General features: G+C 32.1%; 1 protein-coding gene across 5 annotated transcripts in view; it reads right to left on the bottom strand.

Annotated features, from left to right (window-relative positions):
* The window catches only part of Slit2 (slit guidance ligand 2), a 342,136-nt gene that overhangs the window by 83,546 nt on the left and 243,877 nt on the right, over window positions 1–14,713 (bottom strand). For all 5 annotated transcript variants that reach the window (XM_048784262.1, XM_048784264.1, XM_048784263.1 and 2 more), the window contains 2 exons: window positions 4,221–4,292; window positions 3,662–3,733 (listed from right to left, as the gene is read on the bottom strand). In XM_048784262.1, the coding sequence (XP_048640219.1) occupies window positions 3,662–3,733; window positions 4,221–4,292 (144 nt within the window). The remainder of the gene's footprint in view (window positions 1–3,661; window positions 3,734–4,220; window positions 4,293–14,713) is intronic.

The raw sequence follows: 14,713 nt of genomic DNA, 5'->3' as shown, positions 1-14,713 counted from the left end.
GATCAGAAGGGGCCGTAGGGGACACAAATAAGCAGATGACACCAATTCAGGACATTCAATTCAATGCCATTTCATTAATTCACTCCACAACATACACCATGCTCTTTCATGTGCCAGTAGCTTTGCTAGATTTTAAATGTGATGTTCAACTAAATTGAATCCAGCTATAATTTTTGTATGTCCATCATTTGCCCACACATGAGGCACTGATATGATTGAGATGAATAGGTGTGGCTTCTAAAAGCAACCCAAAAGAGTAGTTTTAAATACTGAGATTCACATATTGAATCTGTAGAGATTTAAAAGAAAACAAAGATGCATATAAATTGTGGGAAACCTCATAAAAGTCGAGGGATGAATGCTTTAGTCGTTTGTTACTTGGGTCATTTTCTTCTATTGTGGGCTGACAGAGACTGAGAGGAGGACTGATAGGAGTGGTCTCATAATTATACCATGAAATTTGTTCTCCAACAAATATCTGTTTTCTTAAAGACCATGCTAAAAAACTAATAAACATCCATTGTTAATGAGACAAAATAAGTACATGGTGAAAAAGAGAAGGAAAATACGTAAGGATGTAGGAAATCTAACGTATGGATGTCGTTGGTATATGACCTATCAACTAGAAAAATATTATAATAAAAATGTGAAGGAAATGAGATTTCTTTACAAAAAAAGGTATAGGAATAGTAGGTAAGGGTTTTCCCCCCAACAGTAATGGAATCAAAATGACACCAAGGAAAATGAATCAAAAATATAAAAATCCAATGACCAGAACAGTGAAAATGGGCGGTAGTCTTCTTCAAGAAGACCAGTGAGAAATTGTGCCACAATTTAAAGAGGGAAAGAAAATTTAGAAATAAATCGAAAGATAGAAATTTATCTCAGTTGAAAAAAAAATAAGTGAGGGGATTTGGATAATAACATCCAAATGCAAAGAATAACACCTGGGTAGCTTCTCTAGTTTCTTTATGCATGGCTTACATTAAGTTACTACATGTAAGGCACAACTATGCTGATAGAGATTTTTTTTCAATGGTCCTTTGGAACAATTGGGAAATCTTAGGGCTGCTTTTGTAGCTGCTATTAGAAGGAAAATTTAGAAAGCTAGGCCCAGGTAAACACTAATGGGTTTAAACATTAAGGTAGCAGGAGACAGCAACTGATCCTGTCCAGTCTGTATTTTCCTGCCTTGTTGAAAACTGGCAGAAGACAGAACTACTTAAGAGAAAAAAAAAATGTCCAACATAGAAATCTATAAACTGCCTTTCCTGAAAAAAATATTTATGGTCCAATTTGAGATTCCTCAGAAGCATAGGAACAGAGCTAACCTATGATCCCACTCTTGGTATTAATCCTAAACAACAAAATCAGCATACTATAGTTGTACTTGCATACCAATGTTCATAACAGCAAAATTCACAATAGCTAAGTTATGGGCACCAAATAGGTGCTAATCAATAGACCATGATAAAGAAAATATGGATAAAGAAAATGTGGCATATATACCAGATGATGTTTTATTCAGCCATAAAGAAGAATGAAATCATATCATTTTCTGGTAAATGGATGGAACTGGAGAACATCATGCTAAGTGAAAAAAAAAAAAACAGACTCAGATAGTCAAAGATTTTCTCTCCTATGTGGAAGCTAGAGAAAAAAACAAGAAAGGGAGTTAAAAAATAGGATCTCTGGAAAATTCAAGGGAGACCAGTAAAGCAGAGAAAGGGGGATGAGGAGAGAACATGGGGAAGTGTTGGAAAACAAAAAAATCTACCATATTATGCTATGTCCATGTATCCTAATTATATGCATATGTAATTATAATGCACTAAAAATAATAGTAACAACAATAATAAAGATAGATCCAGTATAGTAGAGCAAATAGATCAGGGGAAGGAAGGAGGAAATGGAAAGAGAAGGTACTGGGAGATGAGATTGATCAAGTTATATTACGTGCCTGTTTGAATATTGGCATGATAAAACCCAGTATCATGTATAATTGTGGTGCACCAATAAAAAAAGAGTGCTATACTTATAAATTAAAAACAATGATATATATGTTTGAAAAGTATAATATTATGCAACTTTAAAAGAGTACAGTAAAGAGAAGGCAGAAGATAAAATTAAGATACTACATTTACGTTTTCATAGAATCTCAAATAAGGAAATGCAACATGCTGGTCAGAACCGTTAACATTAATCCAGGAAAAGACTGTAGGAAATGTAAATATAGCAATCAAACATCTTACACATGGACCCCTAAAGAATTTGGGAGACAAAAGTGAACAATGATAGTTGGCAAGGGGTTAAACAAATGTGAAAAGAGGAAATATTATTAAGGCAATAAAGTTTAGGAGTAAACTCTGCAAGAAAACAGATAGAAATAAGAATTCTCCACTGGTTAGTCTCCTTCTTGACATTTAATGGTTGTCTTTGAAGCACAGATACTTGAAGGACCAGGAACCATTACAGCCATTTGACTTTGTTCTGTCCTTCCCCATGGCTGGGGGTAGTATTGCTTACTAGGTACACAGCTCTCTTTGGACAATCTGACTGATCGAGTTTTACAATTAAATTTTTTATTTAATAACCTGCCAGCCCACCCTGAGAGCAGTACACGACTATACTTTGTATTTTCTGCCAACTACTATTCCTCTCATCTTGGGCTTCCTCTAACCAAATCTCCAAATGTCATAAAAGGAACACAAATGAATCTGAGAAGTTTTCCATGTTCTTTTTGCCAAGAAAACTGCAGCTTTCCGGGCAGAACAACATCCTGAACATCCATGTGCCCAGATGAGCCTGTCTTCTTTTCCATTGCTATCAGAGAGAGGAAAGTGTTCCACCAACTTGAGGTGTTCTTCTGGGACTTGCACAATGTGTCATGGTATTGAAACTGGTTCCCCCTTACTCTTGAAGTTCTGAACTGGTTGGCAGTAATTTACATCAGTGAGACCCCTTCTCTAAGCACATACTCAACAATAGGAAGCAAGCCAGCCTCCACTTGGAAACTAGACTTTGATAGAAAGGTTATTTTACTTGCTGGACTTCTAAAAGCTTTTACCAGTTTGAAGGAATAGCATATTTATGAATTTATTTTAGATCATCTTTAATTTGCATGGTTATCTCCCTGAAAGTCTGCTTGACATTAACAAGCCCCAATTCTTTCTTATCTTTGTTCTTTCAGAGATTAAAATTCCTTCTTTCGGGGAAACCTGAAGGTGATTCAGCAGGAGAGGAGGGCAGCTCTCTCTGGTCATCCCCTTACCCCTTTCTCAGCAAGACATTGAGCATCATCTAAAAGGAGCAATAACCTAGCAACAGAGCCTAAATGTTCAGAGACCACAAATACAGTAGTTCCTTCAAAATAAATATTTTCCCCTTTATTTTTGAGAGAATAAAGTTGTCCAAAAAAGGAGCACTTTACTCTTGTTTTGTTAGCAAATTATCAAACTATAAGTTATCCCCAAAATGGGCTAATTTTAATGACAGGGGGAAGTTCTCAATAAAAATGATGAAATATTAATAATAATAGTATTAATCATTAATAATTAATCACAAAAATTTAAGATAGTATTTTTGTCTTATGCCTAAACTTAAAAAATGCAACCATTTTTTTGTAGGTTCTGCTTCTCTCAACAAAGCCATCTATACTTACAGTGAATTCAGAGAACGCAGTCCTTGGAAAGCATCAGGTGCAAGTTCAGAGATCTGATTATTGCTCAGGTCACTAAGATCAGAAATGAGGTTAGGTTAAATTAAACAGATGTCAGTGAGGTTTACTGTAGGAGAAGGCTATTTATGTTTTTTGTATGTTAGTTTGCACCTATCGTTGCATGTATAAAGTTTGCAATATTAAACGACAAGAATTCTGAATTCAAAGACAATAACCTTTTCTAACCAACCATCTGCTATTTGCTTAAATTGTCATTATGAATTCCAAGTCTTATTTTGATAATAAAGCATCTAAGAATTTGCATACTATCAGCATACATTCACACTTGTGTAAATCAATATGCTAGATGACCTAGAATTTTAAAATTACATGGTCTACTTATTTGAGTTCAAAATGTTATTATTGGACTAGCAATCAGAAGATTACATCACTTAATATTTAAGTTGTCAAACAATCCAATATTCATACATCGATTTTCTTGCATGGTCATGACTTGCATCATTTTAATGATTATATTTGTTCTACAATATTGTCCACTTACATTCTTCTAAGCTTTTTATATGGTGAGAATGCTCCAGGAGGAATGACCTTGATTGAGTTCTGTTCCAAACGTCTGCAATGAAAAAACCCAATTTTTAAATGGAAACATGAACTTTCAGATATGTTACATCAAGCTCAGGATCCATGCCAAGAGGTAAAGCACTAAAAGTGCTTTTCTTGAGGACATTTTCTTTTTTCCTCTAAAATTATTTGTGCTATCTCCTAAATGTGGAACAAGATTGAAATTAAAAATAAGACAATTTAAAAAATAATAAAACTATTCAAATTTTTAGGCATCACAGGTTATCATTTGTAACTGGATTCTATATAAAAAAGGAAGCAATTTTAAGAAACGAGCATGGGGGACATTTTAATAACATACATATAAGAGAAATATGCAGGTATATATATCATATGTATATGATATACCTTTAGAGATAAGCATAACTCTTCCACAAAATAAGTTATGGTTGAATATTAAATTTTATAAACCCCCTGTTTCCATACCAGAAAAAATAAAATTATAGGTTGAAAAAATTGTTATAGTCACAAAAGTAACTTTGAAGCTATTTAGGAGGAAACAATTTAAATTTTAAACCCGTAAATGCTATAGACATTTTCAGTGAGACAATTTGGACTCTGGTCGATTCATTATGTGAACAATTCACATAAAAACCAAGGCAGCAATGTGCATTGAAACACAACCAAAGAATTTTTATGATACACTAAAATTACAGATTTGAAAATAGCTCTGTGGTATCTTCTACTCTATGATCTTACTGTCACAGAAAGCTAAGAATTTATGCATCTAGTTATGAAAGACACCAACATGATTTCATTAAGTCACTTGGTAAATATTTTTTATCAAATGATGTTTCCTCTTAACCTCATTCCTTCCATATAAACATCCTCAACACATTCCCCATCCTCTTTGTCTCTTCTGTTGTGCTCACTGCAGTGAACCACACAGCCCAGGTTCACTGGCCAACTGGCCTTCCATGACATTTAGCATGTGGTAGGCACTAGTGGAAGAGTGAAGGGTGGGGGACAAAAGCCTAAGAATTCCTGCATTCCTCTAAGAAAACTCACAGCACTCACCTCCTCTTCTTCTTAATTTCAGCTCCTGCCGCACTCACCTCCTAACTTGTTAACACTACCTTCTTCTTTGGTCTTTATGGTCTTGGGAATTTTTTTTCCCTGCGTCACCCGTGTACAACTCTTGAACCTATTCCCTATATTAAATCCTCCTCTTGAACGACCTGACACATCCTATATTCTCTTGCCTGGATTAAAAATATATATTTACATACACATAAATAAAAATAAATATGGATACATATTTATTTTGTGTATATATGTGTGCATTTAAATATTATTTTACATGCATTTTTTTTTTTCTGCTCAACAGGTTGTTACATCTCAAGGGGCAAATTTACCTCAGGAGACAAGAAAACAATCATCTGAAGAAAATATGGATTGGCATCTGCATTATTTATCTGGATCTTAAGAAAGAGGACATTTTTCTAAAGCTTTAAACATAGCAAAGAGTGTCTAAATCATTTCACTATTCCATTATTGATTAGTATGTCTTAAATAGATGGTTTAGAGAAGCTTTTTTTTTGCCTTGATCCATTCTTATAGTTAAATTTTAAGAAGTTTAAAACTTAATCAATAAAAATACAAAGAGCATAAGATCTAGATGGAATACAGTTGACCAAGAGACTTTCTCTGAATCTCAGCCCATGAAACTTCATATCAATGTGTTAAAGATCTGTTCACAATAACACAGTGCTATCATGAGGAAAAATTATGACCTCTTAGTGAGTAGTAGATTTCTTTAAAAGCAATATATAATTTGATTGCACAGTTACTTTTTATAAATACCATTTCAGATCCTTGAAAATAATCTTAAAAAAAAAACCACTGATAATTGTCCTTCATTCATTCTCTAACCCTACAAATAATTGGTGTTTCTTGTATAACTGGAAACCCAGATCAAAAGCAGACATATTCAGATCATCATGGAGGTTTTATTGATAAAGAGTCTAAATTTTCAGTTAGATTTCAAAGATGATTCTTCAATACAAGTTTTTGTTTCAAAATGCTACATTCAGTACTGAGACTTCTGAAATGTAAATATCCTGAATTCACAGATATGGACAAGCTAATACTAATACTACCATTTAATATGACTCCAGGTTTTTCTTGGAAAATTTAAAAGGCATTTATTATGTTACAGTCTCTGACCATAGCATAATTTTAATGACCACTCAATCATTATTCTATTGGCAATTAAATACATGTTGTTACAATAATTTATGTTTAACTTAGTTAATTATATTGATATATATCCCTATTAAAGTAACAAACAAAACAAAACAAATATATATATATATATATATATATATATATATATATATATATATGATGAGTACGGCCAGTTTTTATAGAAAATGCATACTGAAAATGCTATAAAACAAAGAGAATGTATAATGAAGTAGTATGCAAAAGTAACACTTCAAACATAATATATTACTGCTGTATGTATCATTGCAATGTACCATGATTTCATCTTTAGGTTGAAAATTGCTTCACTTACAATATACCTAATAGAAAGCAAAGCGATGGCATGTACAATGTATTTGCTTTCTTTTCTTTATTATCTATTTATTTTCACACTTTTTCAGGAAAAGTATTTGAAGAAAAACTTATACTGTTATTTAAACTGACTCAGCAGCTAATTGTTTTTTTATTACACTGTCTCAGCAGTCCATTAAGGAAAAAAAAACATAATTGCATGCTTCATTCCAAGAGAAAGATTCTCAAGTAGGAAAATATACTACTAATGACAGATGTCAAACAAATTTTAAAAATTGCAAAATGCCTGTTGTCTCTTCTTTAAGAAAAACTTTAAGGATTTTAGAATAAAGTATTTTTCTTTCTCATTATGAGAACTTTAGAATATATTTTGTAAACTATAAATAACACTCATCACCCTACAATAAAAGAGAGGAAAGTGTTTAATATAAAAAATAAGAAACATTCAAGTTTTGGGTTAAGGTAAAAAAAAAAAAAAGCAGAGCTAGTTTTGCTATCCTCTAATCTTCTGCTTTAATGGCAAAAATCTGCTGAATTTTAGAGAGTGCAAATTTGAATCCATTGTTCCATGAAGAATCTAATTAAAAGCATTCCAGGGTTACAAAAACAGATAGTATAATGGCTAAGATATATTTGCATGCTGAGGATGAAGCCTGCCCCCCACCCAATTTAAAGCCTTCCAAATGCCAATTCTTTGGAGAAAAGACAGTATTTTGATTTTGAAAGTAAAAATAGATTTAGCAAGTGAATAAGAGGAACTTCCATGTATTGATACTACAAAGAAGACTTTTTCATGTCAATGTGATCAGAACCTCTTTGTTTAAGAATTTATGTCATCAAATTAAAAATATTTTATCATTGTATACATATATGCATAATAATTTACTTATATGTTTATATACTGTCTATATAAAATCAATGCAATGACTGTTAGAGCTTCATCAAAATTAGAAGGAAATTTTAGTTGCATTCTCAATGAGATGAGAAAGCGAAGACAGTTTTCTAATTACTTCATTAAAAAAACCTCATATGTGTTATGTATGTCCTTCCCCTTTCCCATCCATATATTTTTCTCTCTTGCTCTTTAATTCTTGTTATTTTATAGTAACAATTTTGTACATTTACAGTTCCTAAAGAATGAGAAGCAATTTCAATATAGCACTTTCTAGTTGTATTTCAAAGATTATAAACAATGGAAAATCATGTACTATCCCTCTGCTTTAATCCTGGGAACACAGCAGGTACATTGTTCAACCCAGTGAATTCCAATTCCGCCACATGTGGACTGAAGTTTTCTGTGGCTTATAAAGTTCTCTATAGTGGTTATTAGTGAGCAGATCTCACACCAGTAAGGCATAGACACATACTATGAGTGGGCAATTTTAAAAAATCCCAAACTAATTCTAAAAATTATTATAAGATATTAAACAACATTATTCTATTTTAAATTATACTCTCAGGTCACAGCATTAAATTCTTACACATTATTTTCAATTCAAACTATTTTGAGAAACTGAAAAAAATAGAGTTTACATGCTAAATCTTCCACAGTGCTTCTTAATACCTCTTTAAATGCTTTTTATATGTGTTTACATGTAAATTTTTAACTTATTTTCTTTAATGATTAGAAGTATAAGATTTGGACTTATGTAGACTTGGATTAATTCTGAACCTGTCATTGATTAGTTATAAAAGCTTTTTTCTTTCTCTCTATTTTAGCATCTCTTTGTGAAATATGGAGAAAACAGAGTTTACCATAATGTTTTGGTAAAAGTACATGAGATGTAAAAAAATACATGGCAGTTTTCACCATAAAATTAGTAAAATAATTAAAATTTGAGAATATGTGTATTCATATATAAATATACATAATATATAGCATTATATGATTAAAATATCTACAACATATATTAGCAACACATACTTTTACATAAAAGAAAAAAGCTATTTCGTGATTTGTTCTCTAATGTGAAATAAATATGTGTGGTTCCAAACAAATATTTTTAAACCAATTAGAAGTACAATTTTGCAGACAACTATATATTAAACATGTACACATGTACTTACAATACACACTATTTCTAATTTCTATGATCAACATGATTAAACTATAACACTTTCTATAATTTGAAGACTGTCTTAGAAGCTCAGAAAGTTTTTACAAACCCAGTAAAATATGAATTTAGATTGATTGTGTCTGAAACATACAGCCCAGATGCTGATTATACATGGCAATAAAACTGACAGTTCTTTGCATTTTCTCCATCTGCTTTTAACATAAATGGCAAAAACAGCTGCCAGAGAATAGAACATGAATTTAATGGGGCGAGGGGAGGGGCGGTGCAATGACTTCAGCTTCTGAATCTTAAATTGCTCAATGTAGCCAATATATTTTCATCATAGAAAACCTCAGCCCAGCATTTGAAAAAGGAAGAAACATCAATATTCCTTTAACATTAGGGATCCTCTTACCTAGTTATAATAATTCCAAAGTAGGCACATTATATTTCTGGAAAGTTACTTCCAACTTTAGTAGTAAATGCATGTAGTTGAAATTCTTCATATGTCCCTATATAGAAGGACCCAGCATATTTTAGAGCATAATATTATTTTTTTTCTTATAGCAGTCTCCAGAACATTCTAAGTTTAATAAATATCTTCAACAGCTGAGTGAATATTGGCCTCCAGAGGGACATGCTTTGCATACAGCTAGCATTTTTGCCTTAGGACTGTGTCCATACTAATTGATTATCAGTCATCCCTATCTTGGGATGACTTGTTCCTGAAAATTATCCATTTCCTTAATCTTTTTTATTTCTTCTGATGTCATTCTAGAATATATTTGCTTGAGCGTAAATTCGGTTGACAATTTCATAGAAGAGAAATGACCTCTTTTTTTTCTTTGGGTCTTTAAACATTTACCCCAGGGAAAAAATGTGTGTGGATTTGCATGTTTGTGCACATGTGCATGTGTATACAGGTGTGTGTTTGTGTTTGAAGGCAGACACACTTTCTGAATAGGTATTAAAATACCCACACAAGTATACATGTGGACACATATTTAAATGCAAACATATATGCATACATAATCAAATTGTTTAGATTTACCACAAAAACAAATGGATTCACCAAATTAAGGATAGACTATAGACTCATAATGTCAATAACACAGTTTTCATATACAATTTTTTTATCAATTTAAGAAATAAAAACAACAGTTCTGTTTTCATTTTTCCATAAATAACTACAACATATTGGACACTTAACTATGAATTAGGCACTAAGCTAAGTCTCACATGTGTTAATTGTTTTCATTTTTAAAACATTTGTAAATTATTTTTATATATCATTTTTAAAAGTACTTATCACTCAACGAGCCGATAATAGTCTCCATTCTCTTCCATCTTTGCACTAAGTTCTTCAAATTATTCGAATTATCTATTACCTTTTTCCTCAATCTAGATAATACTGTGATCGTGAGTAGCATTGGAATTAACTTAGTCTTTCTAGCTGATGAACCATAAATCTGTAACATAACTGTTAAAAAATAAACGACAATTTCATTCATTCTAAGATTGAGCAACACTTTGTACCCCAGATGTCTTCATTTTATGACAAAATCGACACATTTTGCATTTTATATGTGAGAGGTTTCATTTTTTTTTTTTTTTTCCCTGTAGAAGTTTTAGGGGATCAACTACAATAGTGATAGAATCACCTTCGGTAATAACTTCCCATCTCCTCTGCTTTCAAGTCTGCCTTCATTATCCCGTGTAGAGACTGTGGCCAAGGCACTCTGGGTGGGCTCCCTTCCTCCAACCTGCTCTCCCTGCCCCAGGTTTCAGTGGTTTTTCTAACCAGCAAATCTAATCATATTACTCTCTTGCGCCAACCCTTCTTTCATGGAGTCATCTCTGGACCAGTTCTTCTCACAGATTCAGCTTCCACTCATGTTTTAACAACTGCAAACTTCTAATTTTCCCCAAACTCACACACTCTCTCACCTTCCTGGAATTTTACACAGGATCTTTCCCTGGAAAGCTAGTTTCTCTGATTGCAAAACATATCCTCAAACCTGAAGGTTTCTCAATTGTTCCAGACAGAGCATGGTTTTCCTTTCTCTATGTTCCATGTGCATGATGACTTCTTATATAGTTTTAAAAATCTTGTCTGTGTAAAGCTTCAATTGTCAGGACTGTTGATATTTTGAAGGTTGAGACTGTGTCCTTTCACTCATGGTATTTGATGCAGAGTAGGCATTCAAATATGTATATATTTTTAAATGCTACTTGTCTACCAGTTTTTCTTCTACTGCACTAGTACTCATCAGACTGTTTGAACTTTTTTCTTCTTTTATTTTATTTTTATTTTTCCCTCGTACTGGGGAATGAAACTACAGGTGCTCTATGACTGAACTACATCCCTATTCTTTTTTATTTTTTATTTTAAGACAGGGTGTCACTGAAATGTTGAGCCTGGCCTTGAACTCGTGATCCTCCAGCCTCAGCCCCTTGAGTGGCTGGGATTACAGACATGTACCAGTATGCCCAATTCTCTTTGGACTTCTAAAGAGAAACTAATTGGGATTTTCATTTCTATTGGGCACATTAATTGCTGCCCTTGTCATTTTTGTATGCCCTTCCCTCCATTTCATTTGTAATTTCACTAGACTCATTTTCACTTAATAAATATTATAAAATTTTGATTCAGTTTCTCATATGAAAGTCATTATAACTTTCTAAATAAATGATCATCCAAATCAACAAAAATGCATGGAAGCATCTGTGTGTATGTATGATATGCATATGTAATATATATATATAGTATACATGTAACTTTTTGTGAAATTAGCTATAAATAAGAAATAAGTTGAGAAAAACATATATAAAATAATTTTCTTATCATAAGTACAAAGTTTTAATAAAAAGAGTTTCTTTGCAGGTAGTGGATATATACAGACACTTAAAAATAATTATTCAACTATTTCTTTAAATGTCAATTAAAGATTGCTCAAAATATGCATATAAATTTGAGAATTCTGCTAAAATAATACTCTAGTGATTACTAGCAAAATCAACTAAGGCTTATGGACCTAGAAGTAGAATTCAATATGCAAAACTAATTTTCCGCACACAATTTCATTGTGGAATTATCAAAATCATAGTGCTTTGTATGGCTACCGATAACTAAAAATAATGAGACATGTTTGTTCTGCGGGAACATACTACAGGGCTCTCTTTTTGATGCTAAATAGTGAATTGGTGCTTTTTATTTTGTAGAAAGGTAAGTTATTATGTCTTTTTCTGGGTCCTTCTGATGAAATCACAATAAGAAAATTTCAGAAAACATAATACAAAATCATGAAAGAATAAAAATAATGGTGAATAATATTTGTGTGAAAGGTTTATTTTACATAAAATGACTTTATGACTACTCATAAAAATATCTGTAATGAAATATTACTATTTTGTTTTTCTAATTATATGTGTGCACTTAATCATGGTTAAAATATATTGACTTGCACATATATATTAATTATGGCTTTATTTTGATGCTAAGATTACTTATTTAATAATATTTCTATGAAAAATGATATATGATTCAATAGAAAAATAACTAGCCCTTTTATTGTACTTAGTGAGTACTACCTAGTTTCTGCTGTTGTGAGAAACTCAAAGCAAAGTTTCATACTATAACTCCAATTCCCTACTTCTCTGAAGACAAATTGACATAAAACACTAACAAAACTATTTTCCAAACCCCCCCCCCAAATAAAAAGTTTTCTGATAATCTTTAAAGAATACATAATTTCCCACATTCTGTTTCAGTAGGAAGTCAAATGAACATATCACATTTTTTGCAAATTTTTTTTCCGTAAAGAAGGTGTTAATTATGATGCAAGACTTTTAAAAAGTGCTATATGTATTTCTAATAAACATAAATATTGAGAGTTTTTGATATTAGTTAATCTGAACAGCACAGTAGTGTAAAATACATAACGCCAAAGCCATATTCTAGGCTGGGAAATTAGATGAGTAGATCAGAAGAACCCTAAGTCTGAGGACACAGTAAAGCTGCAAATTGCTAAAAAGGGCTCCAGGAATGAAGTGCACTAGAATAACTGTGCATGGAAATAGAATTACCCTAATTTCCTTTACCATAAAGTTACTTTCCATTGCATAGAAACACTTTTTAAAATATTTTAAAATTACTTTTTAAATATTTTTGTAGGGAAAAATCTTTTCATAGTGAAAACACTTTCACTTGGAAATTATCAACCTAACTAACTAAGCAAACTTAGACGATACCCTGCTTTTTTCATACCAATATACCTAAAAATTTTTATATAATTTGCTTTAATTAAATATTTTATCAATATTGTCTGAATAGTAAAGTCAAATTATTGTACATATACTATAAAAAATAGGCAAACTGTATAGCATATTTACATTTAAGATTTATTTTTAAAAATCTGAATAATTAAAATAAAGACAACTAGTTACATAGCATGATAGCTGTGCAATTAGGTGGAACTTTGTTAAGTGCACACTAAACAATTATAACTTCATGCTTGATCTCATATTTGTAGTTCTTTTAAATCAGTCAATACAGAATGGAAAGGTTGATCAAATCTAAATTGCACACTCCTACATATAGATAGTCTGAACACATTTAAATATATGGACTCAAAATTAGATTTTGTTTAATAGAAGTATGGAGTCAGTATTTCAGAAAGTATAAATGCATAAATAGCCTGCAAAAGGTTTAAACATATATAAGAGGAAATATTTGGACAAAAGTGGAGAAGAAGAAAGTTTCGAAAGTTGTCTTCAGTATCATAATTTGTTGTAATCATATGAGTGTTCAAGAAACTCTGCTATTTTCATTACTTTTTAATTATACATATGATGATCTAGAGTATAGAAAAAGAATAAAAGTACCCCCAAAGCTCATATTTAATCACCATCATTAGGAGTCTCTTTCAAGAGCCTTCTTTACTATTGCAGTAGTGTAATAGGGTAAGTGAATTCCCTTTACATTTTATCCATTTGATTTGCACCTCCAATAAAATTATTATAACTTCTCAAAATCTGTAAGGCATCTTTGAAGACATTAGAAGGAATGCCAAAGACCTAGGCCTGAGAAGTTTGCTTCCCATAATTCTGCCCCTTCCCATAATTTGAAGTTTTCCCTGATCTCTCAGACGAATGAAACCAAAACAAACCAACAAAAAACTGTGGCTTCCCAGTCAGAAACAAAAGCACCCGTAGAGTAAATAAGCCCTGCTAAATTATCACAACCCACATTCTCACTAAGTATTTTCCACGATTTACGGAATTTCTGTAGAACAACTTAAAAAAGGTGGTATGCCACAGAAAAGTCTATCCCTGGATTGAAGAGAACAAAATGTCTGCTTTATGACAGTCCGTTGCCTGTATATAAAATCTTAACGCCTCAAAATGTTATTGAAGGAATTAAAAGTTTGATACACAGAGAATCAATTTGCTATTAAGGGTTCTGTTGCCATGGACTTGACCGTGTCCGGACTTGCCTGAGGCACTCAACCCCTTTGAGAACAGGTTTTCACCAGAAGAGTTTAAAGCAGCAAAGTGATAGGAAGATTCCAGGGCAAAAACATTATCTTTATTTTATGCCTGATTTTATCTTACATTACACATTTTCCCTATTTACACTCTCTTCATTTGATTCATATTCCTTTGTCATTTTTTTTAACTATGAAAAACAGAGACTCAGGAGATCTCCAGATGGTGGGCCCAAGACTCCTCCCACCTGCTGTCAACACTGTCTGTATCTCAACTCACACTTTGAGAAGTACTGATGCATTAAGTGGTGAGAAAAAGTAACATGGTACTGCCCACATCAAGCTTGCTGCTT

This window comes from Marmota marmota, unplaced genomic scaffold (genome assembly GCF_001458135.2).
Source record: "Marmota marmota marmota unplaced genomic scaffold, marMar, whole genome shotgun sequence".
Classification (NCBI taxonomy): Eukaryota; Metazoa; Chordata; class Mammalia; order Rodentia; family Sciuridae; genus Marmota; species Marmota marmota.
Note: the sequence above shows the minus strand (reverse complement) of the source record. Positions and strands in the feature narration are given on the sequence as shown.